A 21,358-nucleotide genomic window follows, 5' to 3' on the forward strand; every position below is an offset into this window, starting at 1 on the left:
GACTCTTCCCCCGAAAGGCATTGGAGGGAGGGCATCCCAGTGGTGACGAGAGCCCACCTGGCAAGACAGCAAGGGTGGACAGTATCAAGCCTACTGGTCACCTTCACGCCCCCCGGGCCAGGCTACAACTAATTATAAACTGTGCTGTAGAGATGAGTTTTTAGTAGACACTTGAAAGTTTGCACTGAGTTTGCATTTCTAACCTTAATTGGCAGATCATTCCACAGGAGTGGAGCTCGATGAGAAAAGGCCAGCTGTTTGTTTAGAAATTCTAGGTACAGTTAAAAGGCCTGCATCTTGCGATCTAAGGTTATGTGTAGGTATGTATGGCTGGATCATTTCAGCAAGGTAAGTAGGAGCAAGTCCATGTATTGATTTATTGGTTAAGAGTAAAACCTTAAAATCAGCCCTAACCCTAACAGGCAGCCAGTGTAAGGACCCTAGGACAGGAGTAATGTGTTCAAATTTTTTTGTTCTAGTTAGGATTCTAGCAGCCGTGTGCAGCACTAATTGAAGTTTATTTATTAATTTGTCTGGATAACCAGAGAGAAGAGCATTGCAGTAATCTAGTCTAGAAGTAACGAAAGCATGGATACATTTTTCTGCATCAGTTTTTGATAGAAAGCTTCAATTTTTGCAATGTTTTGAAGATGAAAATAAGCAACTCTTGAGACATATTTTATATGTTCTTCAAAGGAGAGGTCAGGGTCAAGGGTAACGCCAAGGTTTTTTACAGTTTTTTGGGATACGACCATGCAGCCATTGAGGTTCACAGTGAGATCTGCTAACAATGCTCTTTGTTTCTTGGGTCCTAAAACAAGCATTTCTGTTTTCCTTGAGTTTAAGAGCAAGAAATTCTCTGTCATCCACTTACTAGTATCTGAAACGCATACTTCCAAAGTAGCTAATTTAGGGGCTTCTCCATGCTTCATTGAAATATATAACTGTGTGTCATCAGCGTAACAGTGAAAGTTTACATTGTGATTTCAGATTACATCGCCCAGAGGGAGCATATATAGTGAGAACAATAATGGGCCCAGAACCGAACCTTGAGGAACACCAAAGCATACCTTTGAGTGTTCCTTCGTCTCCATGATGTTGTTTTTGTTAGGAATTGTAAAACCCAACTGGTCTATTTAACAGGTGTTAATCTCTGATCATAAACTAGATGTTATTGGTTTATGTGAAACGTGGCTAAAGCCTAATGAATTCATTGCCTTAAATGAGGCCTCTCCTCCTGGTTATACTGGTGATCATATCCCTCGTGCGTCCCGAAAAGGAGGGGGTGTTGCTAATATTTATTTTAAAATTTCCTGAACCTCCCTTACCAGGTGTCAATGGGGACACTTGAATTTTTTGATACCGTATCGCTCGACACATTTACAAAATTTGTAATGAGTTCTAAACCCACAAACTCTCAGCTAGACCTGATTCCAACAAAATTACTTAAGAAGCGATTTCCTGTGCTAGGTCAGCCTATGCTGAACATAATAAAATGCTCCCTTTCCTCCGGATGCACATGGCACCAGGACACCCTAGGCCACAGGTCGATGATCGACTTTGTTGTCGTTTCATCTGACCTGCAGCCGTATGTCTCGGACACTCGGGTGAAGAGAGGGGCGGAGCTGTCAACTGATCACCACCTGGTGGTGAGTTGGATCCGATGGCGGGGGAGGAAGCGGGACAGTCTCCTGTCAGAGAGATCTTTAACTCCCACCTCCGGCAGAGCTTCGACTGGATCCCGAGGAGGCTGGAGATATTGAGTCCGAGTGGACCATGTCCTCCACCGCCATTGTCGAAGCGGCCGTTCGGAGCTGTGGCCGTAAGGTCTCCGGTGCCTGTCGAGGCAGCAATCCCCAAACCCGGTGGTGGACACCGGAAGAAAGGGATGCCATCAAGCTGAAGAAGGAGTCCTATCAGGCCTGGTTGGCTTGTGGGACTCCTGAGGCAGCTGACGGGTACCGACAGGCCAAGCAGACTGCAGCCCGGGTGGTTGTGGAGGCAAAAACTCGGGCCTGGGAGGAGTTCGGTGAGGCCATGGAGAAGGACTATCGGCTGGCCTCGAAGAGATTCTGGCAAACCGTCCGGCGCCTCAGGAGAGGGAAACAGTGCCCTACCAACGCTGTTTACAGTAGAGGTGGGCAGCTGTTGACCTCAACTGGGGATGTCGTCGGGCGGTGGAAGGAGTGCTTCACCTCGGATTCAGGAGGAACAGTGTGGTTTTCTTCCGGGCCGTGGAACACTGGACCAGCTCTATACCCTCTACAGGATGTTGGAGGGTTCATGGGAGTTTGCCCAACCAATCCACATGTGTTTTGTGGATTTGGAGAAGGCATTCGACTGTGTCCCTAGCGGCATCCTGTGGAGAGTGCTTCGGGAATATGGGGTCCTGGGTCCTTTGCTAAGGGCTGTCAGGTCCCTGTACGACCGAAGCAGGAGTTTGGTCCGCATTGCCGGCAGTAAGTCAGACTTGTTCCCAGTGCATGTTGGACTCCGGCAGGGCTGCCCTTTGTCGCCGGTTCTGTTCATCATTTTTATGGACAGAATTTCTAGGCGCAGCCAGGGGCCGGAAGGTGTCAGGTTTGGGGACCACACGATTTCGTCTCCGCTCTTTGCGGATGATGTTGTCGTGTTGGCCCCTTCAAACCAGGACCTTCAGCATGCACTGGGACAGTTTGCAGCCGAGTGTGAAGCGGTGGGGATGAGAATCAGTACCTCCAAATCCGAGGCCATGGTCCTCAGTTGGAAAAGGGTGGCTTGCCCACTTCAGGTTGGTGGACAGTGCCTGCCTCAAGTGGAGGAGTTTAAGTATCTAGGGGTCTTGTTCATGAGTGAGGGAAGGATGGAACGGGAGATTGACAGACGGATCGGTGCAGCTTCTGCAGTAATGCGGTCGATGTATCGGTCTGTCGTGGTGAAGAAAGAGCTGAGCCGCAAGGCGAAGCTCTCGATTTACCAGTCAATCTACGTTCCTACTCTCACCTATGGTCATGAGCTTTGGGTCATGACCAAAAGGACAAGATCCCGGATACAGGCGGCCGAAATGAGCTTTCTCCGCAGGGTGGCTGGGCGATCCCTTAGAGATCGGTCACCCGGGAGGAGCTCAGAGTAGAGCCGCTGCTCCTCCACATCGAGAGGGGTCAGCTGAGGTGGCTTGGGCATCTGTTTCGGATGACTCCGGAGCACCTTCCTGGGAAGGTGTTCCGGTCCCGTCCCACCGGGAGGAGACCCCGGGGAAGACCTAGGACACGCTGGAGGGACTATGTCTCCCGGCTGGCCTGGCAACGCCTCAGTGTCCCACCGGAAGAGCTGGAGGAAGTGTCTAGGGAGAGGGATGTCTGGGCATCTCTGCTTAGACTGCTGCCCCCGCGACCCGGCCCCGGATGAAGCAGAAGAAGATGTATGTATGTATGATCACTCCCTTCTCTTAGAGAGAATGGAAACCCATATTGGGCTATGTGGACATGTTCTAGCCTGGTTTAAATCGTATTTATCTGAAAGATATCAGTTTGTTAGTATGGATGGCATATCCTCTGACAAGTCAAAGGTATGCTTTGGTGTTCCTCAAGGCTCGGTTCTGGGCCCATTATTGTTCTCACTATATATGCTCCCTCTGGGCGATGTAATCTGAAATTACAATATTAACTTTCACTGTTATGCTGATGACACACAGTTATATATTTCAATGAAGCATGGAGAAGCCCCTAAATTAGCTACTTTGGAAGCATGCATTTCAGATATTAGGAAGGGGATGGCAGAGGATTTCTTGCTCTTAAACTCAAAGAAAACAGAAATGCTCATTTTAGGACCCAAAAAACAAAGAGCATTGTTAGCAGATCTCACTGTGAATGGCTGCATGGTCGTATCCCAAAAAACTGTAAAAAACCTTGGCGTTACCCTTGACCCTGACCTCTCCTTTGAAGAACATATAAAATATGTCTCAAGAGTTGCTTATTTTCATCTTCAAAACATTGCAAAAATTTAAGCTTTCTATCAAAAACTGATGCAGAAAAATGTATCCATGCTTTCGTTACTTCTAGACTAGATTACTGCAATGCTCTTCTCTCTGGTTATCCAGACAAATTAATAAATAAACTTCAATTAGTGCTGCACACGGCTGCTAGAATCCTAACTAGAACAAAAAAAATTGAACACATTACTCCTGTCCTAGCGTCCTTACACTGGCTGCCTGTTAGGGTTAGGGCTGATTTTAAGGTTTTACTCTTAACCTATAAATCAATACATGGACTTGCTCCTACTTACCTTGCTGAAATGATCCAGCCATACATACCTACACGTAACCTTGGATCGCAAGATGCAGGCTTTTTAATTGTACCTAGAATTTCTATGAGAAAAGGCCCTGCCGCCAGCTGGAGGAAGTGTCTAGGGAGAGGGAAGTCTGGGCATCCCTGCTTAGACTGCTGCCCCCGCGACCCGGCCCCGGATAAGCAGAAGATGATGGTATGGTATGGTATGGTATGGCTGCACCACAGCTCATTCAGGTGTATCATAGCATAGGGGGTGAATAGTGGACTTATGCAATCAATTAATTTCTGTTTATATTTGTGATTAGTTTACCGCAATTAGCACATTTATTTTCAACTTTAACATAATTATCTTTCTGTTGATCAATGGAAAAAACCCGTAACAAATACATTTTTATTTCATGTTGTAACACAATAATATTTTGAAAAGCAAACAAGGGGGTGAATAATTTTGAGAGGCATTGTATGCCTTGATGAACCCTTTTTTGGTGAAAGGGAGAACACTTTTTGGTATTCCAGGTATAATTATTTTGGGTTCCAACCAAACACGAACTAAAAACAGTTATAACTGGAACAAAAAAATAGAGTTGCACTGAAATAAGTACAATCCCCAGCATATTGTTCTATCTATTTCCTTTTGTGAAGGTGCTACATATTAATTTCAAAAATGGACCGTACTTGCATGCGTTTTGGATAACGATAAAGCCATCAAAAAACACTACAGTATGCTGGCTTTCAAGTAATGAGTAATTACTATTGGAACCCAGCCATGCATGCATTTGTGAATGACTACCAAGTTAAGGAAAACTGTCTTCTGAGGATACCTCAGTCATGCAATTTGGAACAACAATCTCAATGACAGGTGAATCACATCCTTCTACTAAAATATTATTTCATTAAACTTGTATCAACAAAACAACACAGACACCAAAAAATATAAAGATTTTCTCTCCTGAAAATCAACAAGCCTGGAAATAACATCCTTGGATGTAAAACACTTCTGCCCTTCCAGAAAATTGAATACCTTTCATTAAGAAATGGTTCTTAAGGTTCTCGTGGATTAGTGCAGGGGTCCTCAAGATGGTGCTTCAATTATCCTGCACCGTCTGGGTTTTGGGGGATTAGCTACCAAATATGTCTGTCTCGCCTATTTGTGTTGACTTTTTGTGACAGATAAGGCGCCCTTAAGCTCAATCAAGGTAGAAGGATCCCATGAAGTCTGTGTCATGTAAGAATTCTGGTTGATATGAACCAGAACAGAATAGGAACTGTCTTAGAAAAACATCTCTTACATTGACTGTCCTGAGCCTGTTGGGAGTTTGCTTATGAAGCAGGGCCTTAATCCAGTGACGTCACCAGACTTACAACAGCCTCCAGGTAGACCAGTGTGGGCGACCGAGCAGAAATGTATCAAAGCTTGCAAAACAAGCAGACATTTTCACAGACTTAAGCACGCGGTTATATAAACTCATCAGAACAAATTAAATTAGAAAAATATTTTTGGATCAAAAGACCCAGGGCTACTCCAAAAAGGTCTTGGGATTAAAAAAACTGCCTCAGTCATGAATTGGATATCACAAAATTGGGAATGGGGGATATTGTGATACTCCTAAGGTAAATGGAAAACAACAAAGAATTTTGTGGAGGCTGGTCCCTCCAACTCCACCATACAACAGATATGTAATATTAGGGAGGGAACACTGATCTCAGCCTACTTAAGACAGAGTGTACTGTAGATGGAACTCAAAACTCTTCATCCGTGAATAAATGAAGAAACTAGCATTAAAATGATTCCATTAACTTGAAAATGGTCTGTACAGTTGTTACATGTTTCCTCCGTTTTTTTCTCGAGCTCCTCGGCTCCATCTTCTATTGAAGTTCTCTATTGTATTCATTATTCTTTTATTCTTAGAAACTTTTTACATGTTCTATGTCTAAGTAACTTTTCTGCTTCTCTGTTTGCAAATGTATAACCTGATGATAAAGTATCTTTATACTAGATATTTGGAAGTAAATAAATAAACATGTATTTACTTTACTGATCATGTGACATGTAAATGGGCCTTGAACAGGGGCTCGGTGTGTTTACAATATGTTGGCTCTGAAGATTGTCTGATTGTGGTCCAAATGTTTGTACTTTACTTTTTGTCTGCAATAAAAAATAAATAATGTATTGCTTTTGAGCCTCCATTTTGGACTTTGTGCTCCTTTTGTTAATGTTTGGGTGTCTATTCTCAGAAGTGTTACAAATGACCATATAACACACTGGTTCATTGCACTGTACCATGCTTATGTTGATTTGTCTTCAACTATTTCAAATCTGGGATAGAGTGAGTACACTCCCACCTAGTGGTTCTTTAAGTGCACTGGAGCAAATGATGAGGTTGTCAGGCTATGTCATTTCTAACTGAAATAGAGAACACATTATATAGCTGAATTTATCCATTTGCACATTTAATAAACAAGTGACTATCCTATTTGTATCAAAAATAAAATTCCTGCCTCAATGTATTGTGACAGTGTCTAGAGGATCTTAGAGGACTTATCCCACTGGAGTTTTGTTGATCACAGGTTATTTCAACCTGGGGGAAAGTTAGGCCGAGACTTTTGAGAGACTTATAGGTCAGTGACATTTTTCTTCATATCCAATTGTCCAGAAGGAGTGTGGGAATGGGATTTGCCTGCTAAACAACACACTTTTTTATATCCAAATGTGTATTGGAGGACTAATCAGACATGTTTTATTTTATTTTGCAAAGCCTCAAAGTAATACTAACCGCGCTACATTTCCATTTATGTGTACACACCATTGTATTTGATGGACAGAGCCACTGGAAGCCTTCAGTGAAGTATTAGCAGATCATTTTATAAATGTGCAACGTGACAATATTTTTCTCTTTCTAAAAGACTACAACTCTGGGGAGATGGTACTTCTCCCCCTGCCCTCGGTGAGTTTTCTGAACATCATGCTGGTAGACTGACTGGGCATTTCTAACAAGCTAGCTAACAAACTGGAAATTACACAATTTGATGAAAGTTATCTTACATGGTGATTTTGAAATTTACATGTGAATGTTTTTGTGACGATATCCTGATGAAAAGCAATCAAATACATATTGAAGAATTTGTTCAATAATTGTATTGGGACCACAAAAAGGTCCAAATACAATTACTCTATTTCGACCAAGAAAGCAAGTAACTAATGTAATTTTATAAATGTCTGCCTTGCTTTATGCTAAATAAACAGTGTGTGTGGGATTTGATGTACTGCTCATTTGGCTACTGTAAGTTTAGAAGCTATAGTAACTATTGAGATCTGTAGTTAGCAATCATTATGTAACACAGTTACTCTGTTTAGATATGACTATTATTAAACCTGCAATTTAACAGCAACTTTGGAGCCTAACCATGCTTGATGGTAATCTGTCTGCATGGATTAAATTATTCAGGCAATTTGGTATATGAAGCAGAAAAATGTTCCCGCTGTTCATAGATCAACCAAATTTAGTTGAGAAAGCATGAATTAGCTAGTCATAATGAAATTATCATTGGAAAAAATGATTTCTACGGGAGAATCTGTGTTAATGTTCGTGTTTCTGACAACTGTAGTGGGATAACCGTGAAGGTAAAACCCCATCGACATGTACAAAATAACAATGCTTACAATACAGTTCCATGTTCCATTATTGTTGATATATTCAGCATTGTGTGTCTGTATGTGTCTGTGCGTGTGTGTGTCTGTCTGTGTCTGTGTGTGTGTGTCTGTGTGTGTGCGTTAGTGTGTGTGTGTGTGTGTGTGTCTGTGTGCGTTCATGCACTGAGGGTCCAGGTGTTCCTGATTCACAGTCAGAGGATAGATCCTCCAGGATGGTCATTCTATCATGCATAGTCATAAACATTAATGGATATATAAATATTCCAATATTTGAAAGCATTGTGTCTGTCACCATTTGCACGAATTATTTAAAGCCACAGGCAGACTGGATATGTGATTCTTACTCTTTCAACTTCATATTATTGTAATAAACACTAGGGAAGGGAAGCAATCCCCAAACTTTCCTCGACCACAAATACAGTGGCATTTCTATCTAATCTGTATTTGCAAAATGTTCCATAGCCTGACTGAAAGATTAATTACATCCAAACTTGATAGAGAATATGTTTCTCGTCAACAAAAGCATGTGTTTTATCTCATTGGATTTAGTTTATTCTCAGCGAGTCTCCTACAATAGTTTCTCAACCGGAAGGTCCATGATGTCATCTGCACTCACTGAGTTTGTTTATACAGTAGGCTATGTTAAACATTTTATTGAGTCAACAATGTAGGCCTATATTGATGAATACTATAATAAGGTTTAATTAATTTATGGTAGATTGGATGGTAAATACACTCCATAGAGATAACACATGCCTTATACATGCGACAAATGTGTTTTACCAAACCCAGATGAGTTTCTTTGTAATTTTGTTTTTTAAAACGTAACTTTGTTCAGCAAACGAAGGCGAGATTACTAGCATCTCATTGCAGTGGTTTTTAAAAAGCAGCCCTCTTTCTAAAATTCTAGGGGAAAATTACATTAAACCGCTCATGATTGTGCTCTGTGCTTTGAGAAAGGTGATTACCCACAAGATGCATTTTAAAACTTCAGCAAGATATTGCCGTGCAAATGTAAATACATAGGCCTAATAATGAATTAACATAAGACAAAGGAATAATTAATTATATATTTAAACCTTTTTTAATAGAAATGCAAACAAAGAAAAAATGCACTACCTTCTCCATATCCTAAAAAACTACAAAGATTTTCCTGTATCGAAATGCAGGCCCAGCGCGTCTTTGAGAGTATCTCCGTGGATACAGGGTTCCTTTTTGAATTGCAGAGCAACCGCTACTAATTGATAACATTTATATCTTTCTATAAAAATTGTATGCTAGCCAAGCTGAAAAGACAGTAAAAATACATAACGTGTGCTTATTGAACAATTACTGACCAAAAACCCAAACAAAAAAGTTGAAACATATGCCTGTTTTAGCATACTTGGGTTGACAGAAAGTCACTACCTGCCATCCTCAATCCCAGGGTATTGTCAAGTTTTTGATAGTTGAATATACTTTTTTAAAACAGATATAACTGGAACTCAAAGACTTCCCATGGCATACTGCTATTCTACCCACAGGTATCGTTTATGCATTACGTTTTTATACAGTTAATGACTCGAAGAGTGGTCCCATGGCAATGATATACTGGTATTTTATACACATATAACAATCTCATAAGATATCGTCAAGCCTTGCACTTTTTACTTCGCTTTTCTTCTTTCATTTGCCGACTGACATTGACAGACACAGCAATAGACACCGAGACAATTGCTCAATACTCACAGAAATTAGGAAGCAACAAACACAAATGTAACAAAGAATGAGGAATTGTGACAATAATAAGCCTCCACGCTAAAAATAACCGCCGGTCTCTTACCATCACAGTGATAAAGAAGGACTGGCTTTTTTATTTTAAAAAACCTTCAATCCTCTGGTATTCGCTGTATCCCATATCTCGTATCTCTTCAAACCTCATTGACCCTGTGCTATCCTGGCAGAAGCACAGGATTGAAAGCGGGTGGCAAAGATTGACAGGAGGATTATCCAAATAATGAGATGATTGATAAGACAGGACCAATCACATTCATCTGTGGGCGGGTTTATATTGCATGTGGAACCAGCGCTGCATACCTATTCCTCATTACACATCACAAAGCAGCATAAAAACTAGCATGAACTGATTGACTATACGAAATATATTTTGTAGTTAGCAGGCAAATAATTTCCTTTTGCACTGATGTGATCGACTGCTAGGCATGTTTAAAGCAGGGTTCCTTCCAGGGTGCCTCTGTCTCACTTTTTACATATCCTTTATTTTCAGATTAAAGGAAAGTAGGAGATAGTAGAGGAAAGATAACAGAAAAAGAAGGTGGAAATCCTGTAGACTTCAGATGCAGCCTCACATCCTGTTTTTTGAAGGGAGATGACATCTAGGAAACAAAAACAGGGCAGCTAATATAACCGAATATGAGGAAATGTGTCTGTGTGTGCTCCAAAGAGGAAGCCAGTTATTCCAGCAAGCAAGACACTTCCCCTAGGGGAAATAGTTTATTTCAGAGGATGTGATTATGACAATTCATCCCAAATAAGGTAGGTGTTTTGGAGTGTTTTTAAAGGATGAGGAAGTTTTGAGGAAGCAGACTGGAAATATTGAGGCAGGGTGCTAAAACATATTTCCTGACTAACTGTTCTCAGTCTCTCTCTAAACATCTCTTTTGGTTACTCAGGCAACAATCGCAAGTTTAACTGATTATCTGGATGGTCTTATTATTTTTTGATGTAATGTTTCTTTTCCACAAAGTTGTTTCTTTTGTTGATGTTCTTTACTCTGTAATTTGTTTTACGTTTCATATGTGGACTCCAGAAAGAGCTGCTGCTTGTGCAAACACTAATGGGGAACCTCATTAACTCTCCTCAGCTCCCCAGCACACATATCTGAAGGTGGGGCAGATTGCTCTCAAACCCCTTTTCAATGGGACATGTTTTCTGAGCAGGGTCAGAAAACATTCAGCTTCCTCCGGACAAAGAGCCCTTTTACCTCATCCCGATAGCCCCTGGACAATACTCAGGGAGACCCTGTAGAGAAGTCATTGTTGTATACTGAAGTCCAAGCGCTGAGGAGTGAAGTCTGCTTGCATGGAAAATCAAGAGGAATAGGTGCAACAACATCCCAACACCACAGAGCTCTAGCTCAGAAGATTGTAAGTTCGACCCCATTACTCTACAGTCATTAGAACTGTTTAATTTCAACCTCGCCCCCTACATTTGTCCAGAGCTTAACCAGTCAATGCCAACACTTAAACAAATGGACAAATGTTAAATATTTAAGTCAGACTGTTTGTGTGAGCATGCTTCTGTGTATTTGTATTGATTATGTGTATGTACAAATACAGTTTAAACATGTTTATTAACAGAAAAAGTTGTAAAATGTGGATTATTATTATTTGAGTTTAACGTATTAAAAATGCAGTCCAGGACTTTTTGGAATAACAAACGATGTTTTTAGGCCTCTGATTTTGGACTGGATGTGTAATATATTGTGTATATGTGCATAATATACATGTAAGTAGAATCACTATCATGCCTCAGTTACCTATTAAATAAAAGTTTGAAAGTAAGTGGTTTGGAAGACATATTTGCAGTCTTCCAAACCACTTACAGTACAATGACATTGAACCCAATTTTCAGGGACAAGGACAAGTGGTCAAAAATCCCAGAATGCATCTTTAGTAGCATGCGCCTACTGACTAGATCAGTTTGATATATTTTTTTAAATAGACTTTTGGGCAGTGATCCTGAAGTAAAGTTATAATATATTTCCTTCCAGGGACTTATTATAGGTGTACTTGTAGATAATTTGTTTTTGACACTACTCCATCAGTTCCATCCCAATGAGCAAAGGACATTGAATAGATGTTGAAAAGATGTATTTTAAATTATTTTGCTCAGTGTGATAGATCCAGGCAAGCTCCGTCAAGCACAGCTAATTTATTTAGAAAACAAATGTGATTTGAACCCAGGTCTGTTGTCTAAGGCTATTGAGTATTCAGGAGTTGTGTATGGAATGAATTTGAGATTGTCAAACTTGTGCACTTTTTCAGTGGAACAGCGTACGGAGGTGTTTTAATGGGGCTGCCTCCAGTGTTTGCGGGGCAGAAGACACAGCATTGCATCTTGAGTACCAGCTAGGGAGAACAGAAGCTGAACTGTTGCATGTATTTGGAAAATGTGGGCTAGATAAGGTCTGGAGCAAAACCTACCCTTCCTGTGGCTGTGATGAGACTTCTCTTACTCCTCCTGATAAACTCCCTATGGGTGAGTCAGGCATGGGACTGTTGCTATGACAATCCGGGCGTAACCTCCTCCTGTGCTTCATCACCATGGTTTAACCACCTAGGTGTTCTATTACATTCATCATATGTGTGCGCGCACACGCACGCACAGGCACGCGCGTGCCTTACATGAATAATTCATGCCCACCAATCCTAAGTGGATTGGATATTCAGATGTTTAGGTGTGTTTGTCCTCTGCCTCTACACACAGGCACCCATGCTGACCCTTAATGCTTCCACCGCCACAACCCCCATTCTTCTCCGGATGTAAATCATCCACAGCGCCAGGCACCAAGCACCATAACCCATCACGTCACCTGCTTTGCTACCATTGGCCTGGGGAACGTGTGAGCCGCAGAATACTTCCTGGTTGAGTGTAAAGCGTCGTACGATGCGGAACAGATGGGCAGAACATGAATGGGAGGTGGGGGTTATTGTTCGTGCCTTGGATTTCGGGTTTGTGTCTTTGTTTTGTTTTCTGTTTTGCCAAATTAAAAGTAATGGATTTGAACCAGCACTCTTGCGCCTGTGTGCTGCCTCCCAAACCCTGACTCTCCTGTGAGAACTGGCCATCAGACAACTGAAGGAAAACAGACATGGATGATGAAACAAATGAAAAATCATGATAGATATACAAAACAATATTTGCATTTCCTTCATACGCATAATAGATTAACAATTGTCCATGAGTTATTTCAGACAGTATATAGTACACCAAAGTCTATTTCCAAAGTTGAAGATAATGACTCTCTTAATCAGACCTTTATTTTAAAGCACCATCACTATCATTACCTTCGTCCGCATTACCATAAAAATCATTATAATCCGCATCAAGATCAACATTACTTTGATCAGCAGTTATTGACTGTTCGTGTTTCTACCAATATCAATTTCTTCCCTGATTCCTGGTTGTAGCTGTCACGGTTCAGGGAAGGCAGGACACAAGGCGCAGAGCTGTAGAACATCCTTTTAATGTATTTAGTGAAAGAAAACAAAAGGAGAGGCTAACCGCAAACTGAACCCGGGTTGCCCATTTGCTGGCTGTCAGTATAGCCTCTTGTCTATACTGACACCCGGCATCTGTATATCCTGAACAAATCCTCTTTTGCCCCTCTGGCTGTTTTAATAGTTAATTGGCCATTCGTGAATGACATTGATACAGTTAAACTGGCTTTCTTACTAACGTTTCTTACTAAGTTTACCGCCACCACAAATAGCGTCTATGTATGCCGTTTGCCACTGGCCGTTTTAACAGTGTATTAGCCAGTAATAAGCTTTGCCGGTATCTACTAACTTACTGGAATAGTCATAAAAATTAAGCAATTGCTAGTCTGCCAAAGCTATTTCATTTCATGGCATGAGAACGTTTTTTTTTCTTTCATGGCAAAACAACATACTTTTTCTTTCATTTGTGAATTACATTTATATAGTAACTATCAACAAAGGGGACGATAACTAACTTTTTCATCAAGTGAAAAGATGAGAAAATCTTGTAATCTACCAGAAATAATTAATAAATATTGTTGCTCTCGATAGATTCGAACTTAGGTCTTCCACATGAGAGGCACCGTCTTTAACCACTATATGCCACAGCATTACATGTTTCAGCCGTCGCTCCATTGAGGATTGTGTTAAACTGACTAGCGTTTCTTATTAAGTTTACCTCCACCATAGTGTATGAACTGTATTGCTTTTGCTACTGGCAGTTTTAACAGCTTAGTATCTACTAACTTCCTAGGAATGATCATAAGAATTGAGCAATTTCTAGCAGTTAAGGCTTACTATAACGTAACTACTGTGTGTTAAACCAGCAAATGTGTTCGTCTATCCTGACCCAAAACGCACGCACGGATGTGTAATTCCAAAATCCACCAGAAACAGTCGCAATATAACTGTTTGATTTCAGGCTTACTATAATGCAGATACTGACGTTTTAGCCAGCGAAGTTTTCATCTATACGGAATCATTCATAATGCACGCTTCGCCTGCGAGGAGATACGACCTCTGGACCTATAATTCACAAGTCCACTTCTCTAACCACAATGCTATTTAACAAGGGGGAGTCAGGCCGTCAGTCACTCAGTAAGAGACATTCACTCATCTTAGCCGGCTTCGCTTACACGGTCCGGCAAAAACCAGAAATTGCTAGTTAAACATTTTCAACTACAGTACATACATGTTGGTTCCTGCAATTAACGTGTTCAAACATAGAAGTGGCTAAGCACGTTATTCTATTCTTAATGGGCTATTACACAGTATATAGAAAACTGATAGTACTGAGTAAGTGACTGATGACTGTCTGTAGTCACCACCTCTACACTTTGCCATCAACTGCAAGGTTCCTAGTTCAAACTTTTCTCCAACCATCATTCTCCAGTTCCACAGTACCTGGTGCTCATTGATAGTTGTGGTGGTCCCTGGTTTAGGTTGTCCCCCTACATTCCTTCTGTAGGGATATAATCTGTGATCATGTGTGAGGAAGTCCTTGGTTCAAGCACGACTCAATTTCAACCCTCATCTGCATCGTCCCCCCACCTCTAAATCACTCCCACCAACCACCATTTTGTCCTCGGCGAACAATGAATACCAGCAGTTACATGGTCAGTTGGTGATCATTGGAGCGGTGTCCGAGGTGATCTCTGGTTCGTCATGGTACTCCTCCATTTCGGTTTCCTCTGTAGCACCATTCTGTAAATTCACATGTGTTTTCTTTTTCATCCTTTCTCCTCCATTCATCACCCGCTTCAGCCCTGACCCTGGCAGCTCTACCTCCAGCATAGCCCGGCTGCACTCTCCTCTCTCCCCGACTCCCAGGCCACTCTCCCTGGGTACATGAGCCAGTCCTGGCCCTCCTCGGCCCATGGCCATGTGGAGGAAGGAGAAGGTGTGTTTTGTTCCTCCTCCCTCAGACACGCACACAGACGTTGTTCCCACGTTGTGGTCCAGGTCTTTAGGCGACACTGTTTGGGTATTTTTGCTCAGGATGAAGTTGAAGAAGGCTGTTACCAGGAGCATGGTACCTGGAATGAGAAGTGCCGTGTAACTAGTTAGACAATGATTTTGAACATCAGAAGTTTTGAAATTAAACAATCCAAAATACTGTGTTAATATCAATGTCTGTGAATGAATTTAACCTTGATACATGTAATGCTAATGTAGTAAGAATGGCTAGAAAAGATTAAGAAGAGACCTAGTGGTTGGAGCAGTAACCAAAGTGCTAAACATTAAATCTGGGACTGGCCAAGTGAAAAACCAGTGGTTTGGTCCTTAAGCGAGACACTTCATGGTAATTGATTGGAGCGTCTGCTAAATGTAGACATAAGGAGGTGTCACCTGGTATTACAGCATGCCACACTAACACAGGGTGAAGGAAGCACACCACTGACATCATGGTGTAGTAGAGAAACTTCTGGAAGCCTCCGAGATGAGCCAGCTTTCCCCACAACACAAACACACGCCACCCTGGGGGGCAGCTAGAGTGAGGAAGGAGGAGGAGGAGGAGCAGGTTTGAGTCAAGAGATGGACAGAGAATTTTTCAGCTTTTTCTTTTGTGGGTGAGGGGGTTCACAAATGTCATACTTTTCCCTTTTACTGCAATGTGGCTTTCCTGCTCCCAGTTTGTAAAGAATGGAGAATTTTGGATTTCGAATTGGGATTTTGCGTGTACTTACAGCAGACACATCTGCAGGAGGGTATCGAGGAAGTAGGCCACCTCAAACAGCATCATACCTGTCCCAGAAACCCTGCAGGAACCGACATACACACACACACACACACCCACACACATATACACATGCACACAGGCACACACACACATACACACTGTAAGCCTCAATATTTTCTGCTTTTCTGGACTCCTCAGGGGACATATTCTGCTGCGCTGCTCAATGGGTGTTTCTCAATGGGTGTTTCTCCATGGGAGTTTTGCCAGGGGCCACAGAGAAAGACAATGTAGGACAGTGAACTGTGTCCCTTGCTTTTCCTTCTGCTTGCCCTGGGCTTCCTTATTCATTAAACCTCCCAGAACACCCCTCGGTCCTCCAACCTCCCCGCCTTTTTTCCACTGTGAGTGCAGATTGACCTGAAACAAACATTCCTCCCTTTATTAAAGTAGTGGGGGGTCTAAATGGACTTCTGTGGGACTTAAAGCGATGGCCCAGTGTTTCCTGACTGCCTATGAGAAATGACCGACCTCTACATATTAACAATATGAGTAACACTGGTTTTCTTTGCAGATATTTGAAAATGATATAAAATAGCTTTATGTGTTGGAAGGGGGTGGGCATACCCTAGATGACAGAATTATGTGGGAATATACTGGTTATCCAATAGTGAGCCAAAGTCCTATGCCATCTGAGATGCTTTTAAAGCTATACTGTACGTTAGGACGGTAAAGTTTTATTTGCTCTAATAACACAATATAGCATTAATAGCCATCGTTCAGGAAATGTTATCTTTCAACAGCATAATGACCCCAAACACCCGACAAAGACAATGTAGACCTACTTGGAGAGGAGTCTTGTCTAACAGAACACTCACAGTATTTGATTGGCTCAGAGACTACTTAATGTAGTCTCTTCTGCTTTCTGGGGGAAAATATGTTACTTTCATTGTAAAATACATGTAAATACACACTGCTCAGACCAATGGTTTGAAACTGTTTTCTCAGGTGGTCTAAGACGCTTTCACAGTACTGTGTAAATGTACATGTGATTAGGCCACTGATTGACCAACCTAGACCTCCCAAACCTTTAGTGCTATTTTCCAACCCATATCAGTGCTGACTTTAGATAATTATTTATAATTTTTCAAGATCAACTAGCTGGGTTGACCAAGTCAGCTGACATTTAGTAATATATATATATTTTTTTATAGTTGACAGAAATGACATTCGAGTGATAGAGAGCAGTTGAATGGGAACCAATGGGATACACTGGTGTAGCCTAATAGAGTGAAACAGGAATTCTGTCCGTCCAATGGCAGTACTCACAGCAAGTAGATGGCCAGACTGTGAAACTCCGCTCGTCGTAAAGTCTCCACTCCCACAGCGCACAGCACTGGAAACAGCAGAGGTAGGTTAACACACACAACACACACACACACAAATGCACACATGTCACGTTTTGCAAATACAGTTTTTCTCGATTGCTTACAAGCATCGAACAATCCAGAAGTTACAGTAACAAAACTCTTCACACGGTCAGCAAAACGGAAGTGTTTGTGAATCAAACTGTGAATCACTTCTCATCGCCTTCACACAAAATGCATTCAATGAACACATCCCCCAAAATCCATGAACTCTTTTCTCATTCATACTCCACCACCCCCAAAACAATATATTCACAGCACATGTTTTCTCAAATGCTTACACACTGTTCTCAGAGCTGTTAAAAACACATTCAAAACAGGATGATGGCAACTGTTGTGCATGTCTACAGCAACCAGATTGAAATATAAAGAAAATGTTTGATATTTGTTAGAACATGTTAATTATGTTAGAATATTTAGTCATTCCAAACACAGTTGATTGCAGTTTCAACTGAAAACCGACCCAAGTGTTGTACACTGTGCCCTTTGAGAGAAACGGTGAATGTGTGAAAGAACTCCGGGATCAATATATCCTGGTAAGATGTCTGTTCAATAACCAAACAGGGTATTTACACATTTACACATAATGTAAAGTACTGTAAAACTATGGATTTACTGTTTTTTTTAGAGAGTAATGGAGATGGAAGCCAGTCAAACTGCACATAAATTAATCTTTGTGGATGAAGCTGGATTCAACCTGGTAAAAACACACCGCAGGGGAAGAAATGTGATTGGATAGAGAGCCACCGTGGATGTCCCAGGCCAGAGAGGAGCGAACATCACAATGTGTGCAGCACTGTCCAACGATGGTTTGCTGTTACACAAACCACTCATTGGCACCTACAATACAGAGAGGCTAGTGATTATTCTATACTTGTTGATGTTTGTTTGTTATTATTGCTTCCCTGGAATTTGGGTACATTTGTGTTTTTTGTTTTTCAAAAGTATAATTTACTATATGCAAAGATATAGAAAATAATAAAGGATATTCCTTCAAATTGCTGCATTTGTGATTCATTCTTGTTCCATATACATTAGTACAGTCAATACAGTAAAGTGAGTTGTTTTTCTTATTCTATGATCAAATACTGATTTATGTGATTTTTTTTTAGAAATCGTACAAGATAAAAGTTAGTCATTTATTTAATACTCCCTGTTGTTACTGTTTTTTTTCTGTGTTTATTTTTTGTTGAACAAGCTTGTTTTGGTGGTTTTAGTGAGTTTTGGGGTGATTAACTGTTTTGCAATGATGCATGTTGGTAATGCACAGTGTGTGAATAGTTTTGTTACTGTGGTTTCAGTATTGACCGATGCTTGTAAGCAATCGAGAGAAACTGTAAATCAAATGGTGTTCCATACTGACTGTAAGCCTGTTGTCCAACAGATTGTTGGTACATGTATTGACCACTAGATGTCAGCATTACCACAAGTAAAATCACAAGTATTACCAGAAGCTAAAAGACAGTGTTTCTCAACCCTGCTCCTGGACGCCCCCCTGCCCTGCATGTTTTAGATCTCTCCCTGCTCTGTCATACCTGATTCAAATCATATCAGCTCATTATCAAGTCCTTCATCAACTACATCAGGTATGTTAGGGAAGAGATCTAAAACATGCATGGCAGGAGGGGGTGTCCAGGAGCAGGATTGAGAAACACTGCTATAAGGTCAACATTTTCCCTGTGTGACTGATATCACTGAATTGCCCATACTTCAATACTGTAATATTAGTTTTGTCAGACAGCAGTAATAATGAAGTCTAGTGTCAACACAGGTCTGAATTCAGTCCACTGCCTTTTTATTCAACCTCTCATTAGTAGTCAATGTCTTTCTACTCCTGTACTATATCTTAATGGATGCCATTAAGCTCTTTCATGTGAAGAAATCTACAGTGGGCATACTACTGGCACTTGGGTGGCCCATGGAAAACAACCCGCAATCCAAATTCCATGCTCTGCCAACTGATCCACAGAGTAAACAGTAAACAGCCCAATAAAGTGTGTAATATAAAAGGGAATAAATGCAAATAAATAAATGTATAACTGCTGTATGGTACTGACGCATCTCTAAAAGACATATAAAAAAGAAAAGTTGTACAAAATGTATTGGTTGAAGTCAGCATAGACCTTTAAATGTTGCAGATAGGCTGAACAAATTTAATGGGTTTGAAAAAGGGTGTGGGTAACTTTAACAAGTTTAAAAATGGGTGCGTGTTTATATGTGGGTGCCCGTGCAGGTCCGCGCGTGTTCGTGTGACGTGCACGCACGGCCATGCAATCTCGTGCACCTTCATGTGTGTGGTAGTAGAGTTGAAACGGTGATCCCCATGTGGAAGCTATCCGTCGGAGCTATTTACCAGAAATGCAGTATTCTGCAACCAGGGTCTGAGGCCGACCGGTTGGTATGACTTTATAGAGTGTTAGGAGAATTAATTTAGCCTATAAAGTAGACCCAGAGTAAAAAAACATTTCGATCTGTAGATCTAAAAGGTGTATGGGTGTGTATGTGACAGCCTGTGTGGCTTGCTGTGCATAAAAAAAAAAATACAACTCAAACAGGAAATAAATGCTTTTTAAGATATGAGATTAGACACTTTCCACAAAGGTCAAATGAATAAAAAGCAACAAGACATGAGGGACTATGGTATAAGGCCAATATAACACCAAGAGCTGTTCTTATGTACGACACAATGCTGCCTGCCTAGATACAGCCCTCGGATGTGATACATTATCCATGTAACTCCCATGAAAGGCTCCTTGTTGCTGTTATAAACATGTTATCAAAACAAACATGTCATATCTGTGATATAAGAATAACAGCTTTAAGCCAATCATTATTCAGGGTTGGAACCACCCGGTTTACATTGTTCTGTAACTAACGGACCGTTAACAAACATTACAAAAGTGTGTACGGTTGCTGAAACTATCCAGTATGGGATATTATGCTAGGTTGTAGTAGAAACGCAGCAATGCGTATTTTCTGTGACCGAGTGATCTTTGTGTCTTTAGGAGATGGCAAATGTGGTATATATGATAAAGCACGTGATACAGTAAATGTTTTACCCAGATAGTTCACACCACAGTCGAAAGAACCTCAGAGCTCAACATCAGATCCTAACGTTCCCATTACTCTGGTAAATGAAAATATTGCCAGGCTGTCCCACGGTGGACTATTCAAATCCAGGCTTCTAACACCAAGTAACATTAAGAGTATGTGTTCAGTTCCTCAGCAATTGAAGGTATGTCTGACAAAGCGTTGCTCCAGCATGCCAGCGTGAGAGTGTGCCTGTCTATTCAGGTACACTGAGGAGATCTCCTACCTGCCGCTGTAGAAACACCCAGAACCCTGCAGACCACCTCCACCGTGACCCACCAGGCTGTCACCGCGCTGCCCATCGCTCAAACACTCTCTTCTCCACCTCTCCCCTGAACGAACGTCGACGCGCGGGTTCCCCGGGAATCTTGTATTAATGTAGCGTTCCGCAGAAAGCGACAGGCACTGTTCATCGGCTGTTTACCATCAGCTCCAGACATAACAGGGGTAACACAAGCAGGATCCAGAGGACTCCATGGTGTTCAGTCTCTCTGTGGCTCTCAATGACTGGCTGCACTAATCAGCCTAAAGCAGCATTGAAGCACACACACACACACACACACACACAGATAGACAGCATTCCAAACACACTCACTAGGTGAGTTGGAATGATGTGACCAAGGTTGTGTGTGTAATGACAGCAGGTTGGTGAAGGGCGTTTGTAGGATAGTGTTTCATTCTGATTGCTGGTTAAAGTTTACCTATCGGAAACTATGCTGGAGGGTATCATAAACTCTCTTCCTGGTTGAGTACATTAATAAGTGAAGTCGAACAGCCTTGTTTGACTGCAGTAAGGTCTACGACCTTCATAAAAACACATTCCCTTTCACTAGCAGCACAGCGCCCTGCGTCTCTTGCTTGTTCCTCTCTAAAGCCAAGCAGTGTGCATGGCAGATCAGGCTGATGGAAAGGATGTTACAGGGCCACTAGGGGGCACTTGTTTAGATTTGGTTGAACGAGAAGGTACACAGCCCTGCGTATGA

The 21,358-nt window shown here is 41.5% G+C and overlaps 2 protein-coding genes across 4 annotated transcripts in view; both read right to left on the reverse strand.

The window, feature by feature from the left end:
* rassf4a (Ras association domain family member 4a) overlaps positions 1 to 9,859 on the reverse strand; it is a 38,880-nt gene extending 29,021 nt beyond the window's left edge. The window contains exon 1 of one of the 3 annotated variants that reach the window (XM_013134225.4): positions 9,743 to 9,858. The gene's annotated coding sequence lies outside the window, so the exon portion shown is untranslated. Of the gene's footprint in view, positions 1 to 9,742 lie in introns of all 3 variants that reach the window. The other 2 variants (XM_034292685.1, XM_013134226.3) reach the window with 2 other exon arrangements.
* Positions 9,860 to 14,310: 4,451 nt separating this feature from the next.
* On the reverse strand, positions 14,311 to 20,945 carry tmem72 (transmembrane protein 72). Its single transcript, XM_010899234.5, has 5 exons — positions 20,602 to 20,945; positions 17,188 to 17,254; positions 15,869 to 15,940; positions 15,531 to 15,670; positions 14,311 to 15,217 (listed from the first exon to the last, which is right to left on the reverse strand). The coding sequence occupies exons 1-5, from the start codon at positions 20,675 to 20,677 to the stop codon at positions 14,799 to 14,801; spliced, it is 774 nt and encodes a 257-aa protein (XP_010897536.1). The 5' UTR covers positions 20,678 to 20,945; the 3' UTR covers positions 14,311 to 14,798.
* Between the last annotated feature and the right edge of the window lie 413 nt (positions 20,946 to 21,358).

This window comes from Esox lucius, chromosome 6, assembly GCF_011004845.1.
Source record: "Esox lucius isolate fEsoLuc1 chromosome 6, fEsoLuc1.pri, whole genome shotgun sequence".
Taxonomy (NCBI): Eukaryota; Metazoa; Chordata; class Actinopteri; order Esociformes; family Esocidae; genus Esox; species Esox lucius.

What these genes read in the sequence shown, in the direction of transcription:
- tmem72 (XM_010899234.5), bottom strand. Translation starts at nt 20,677, where the DNA reads ATGGGCAGCGCGGTGACAGCCTGGTGGGTCACGGTGGAGGTGGTCTGC. An exon ending in CTCCTGCAGATGTGTCTGCT is followed by an intron (nt 15,671 to 15,868) that starts GTAAGTACACGC and finishes TCCTCACTCTAG; the next exon opens with CTGCCCCCCAGGGTGGCGTG. An exon ending in GTGGCATGCTGTAATACCAG is followed by an intron (nt 15,218 to 15,530) that starts GTGACACCTCCT and finishes TTCTCATTCCAG; the next exon opens with GTACCATGCTCCTGGTAACA.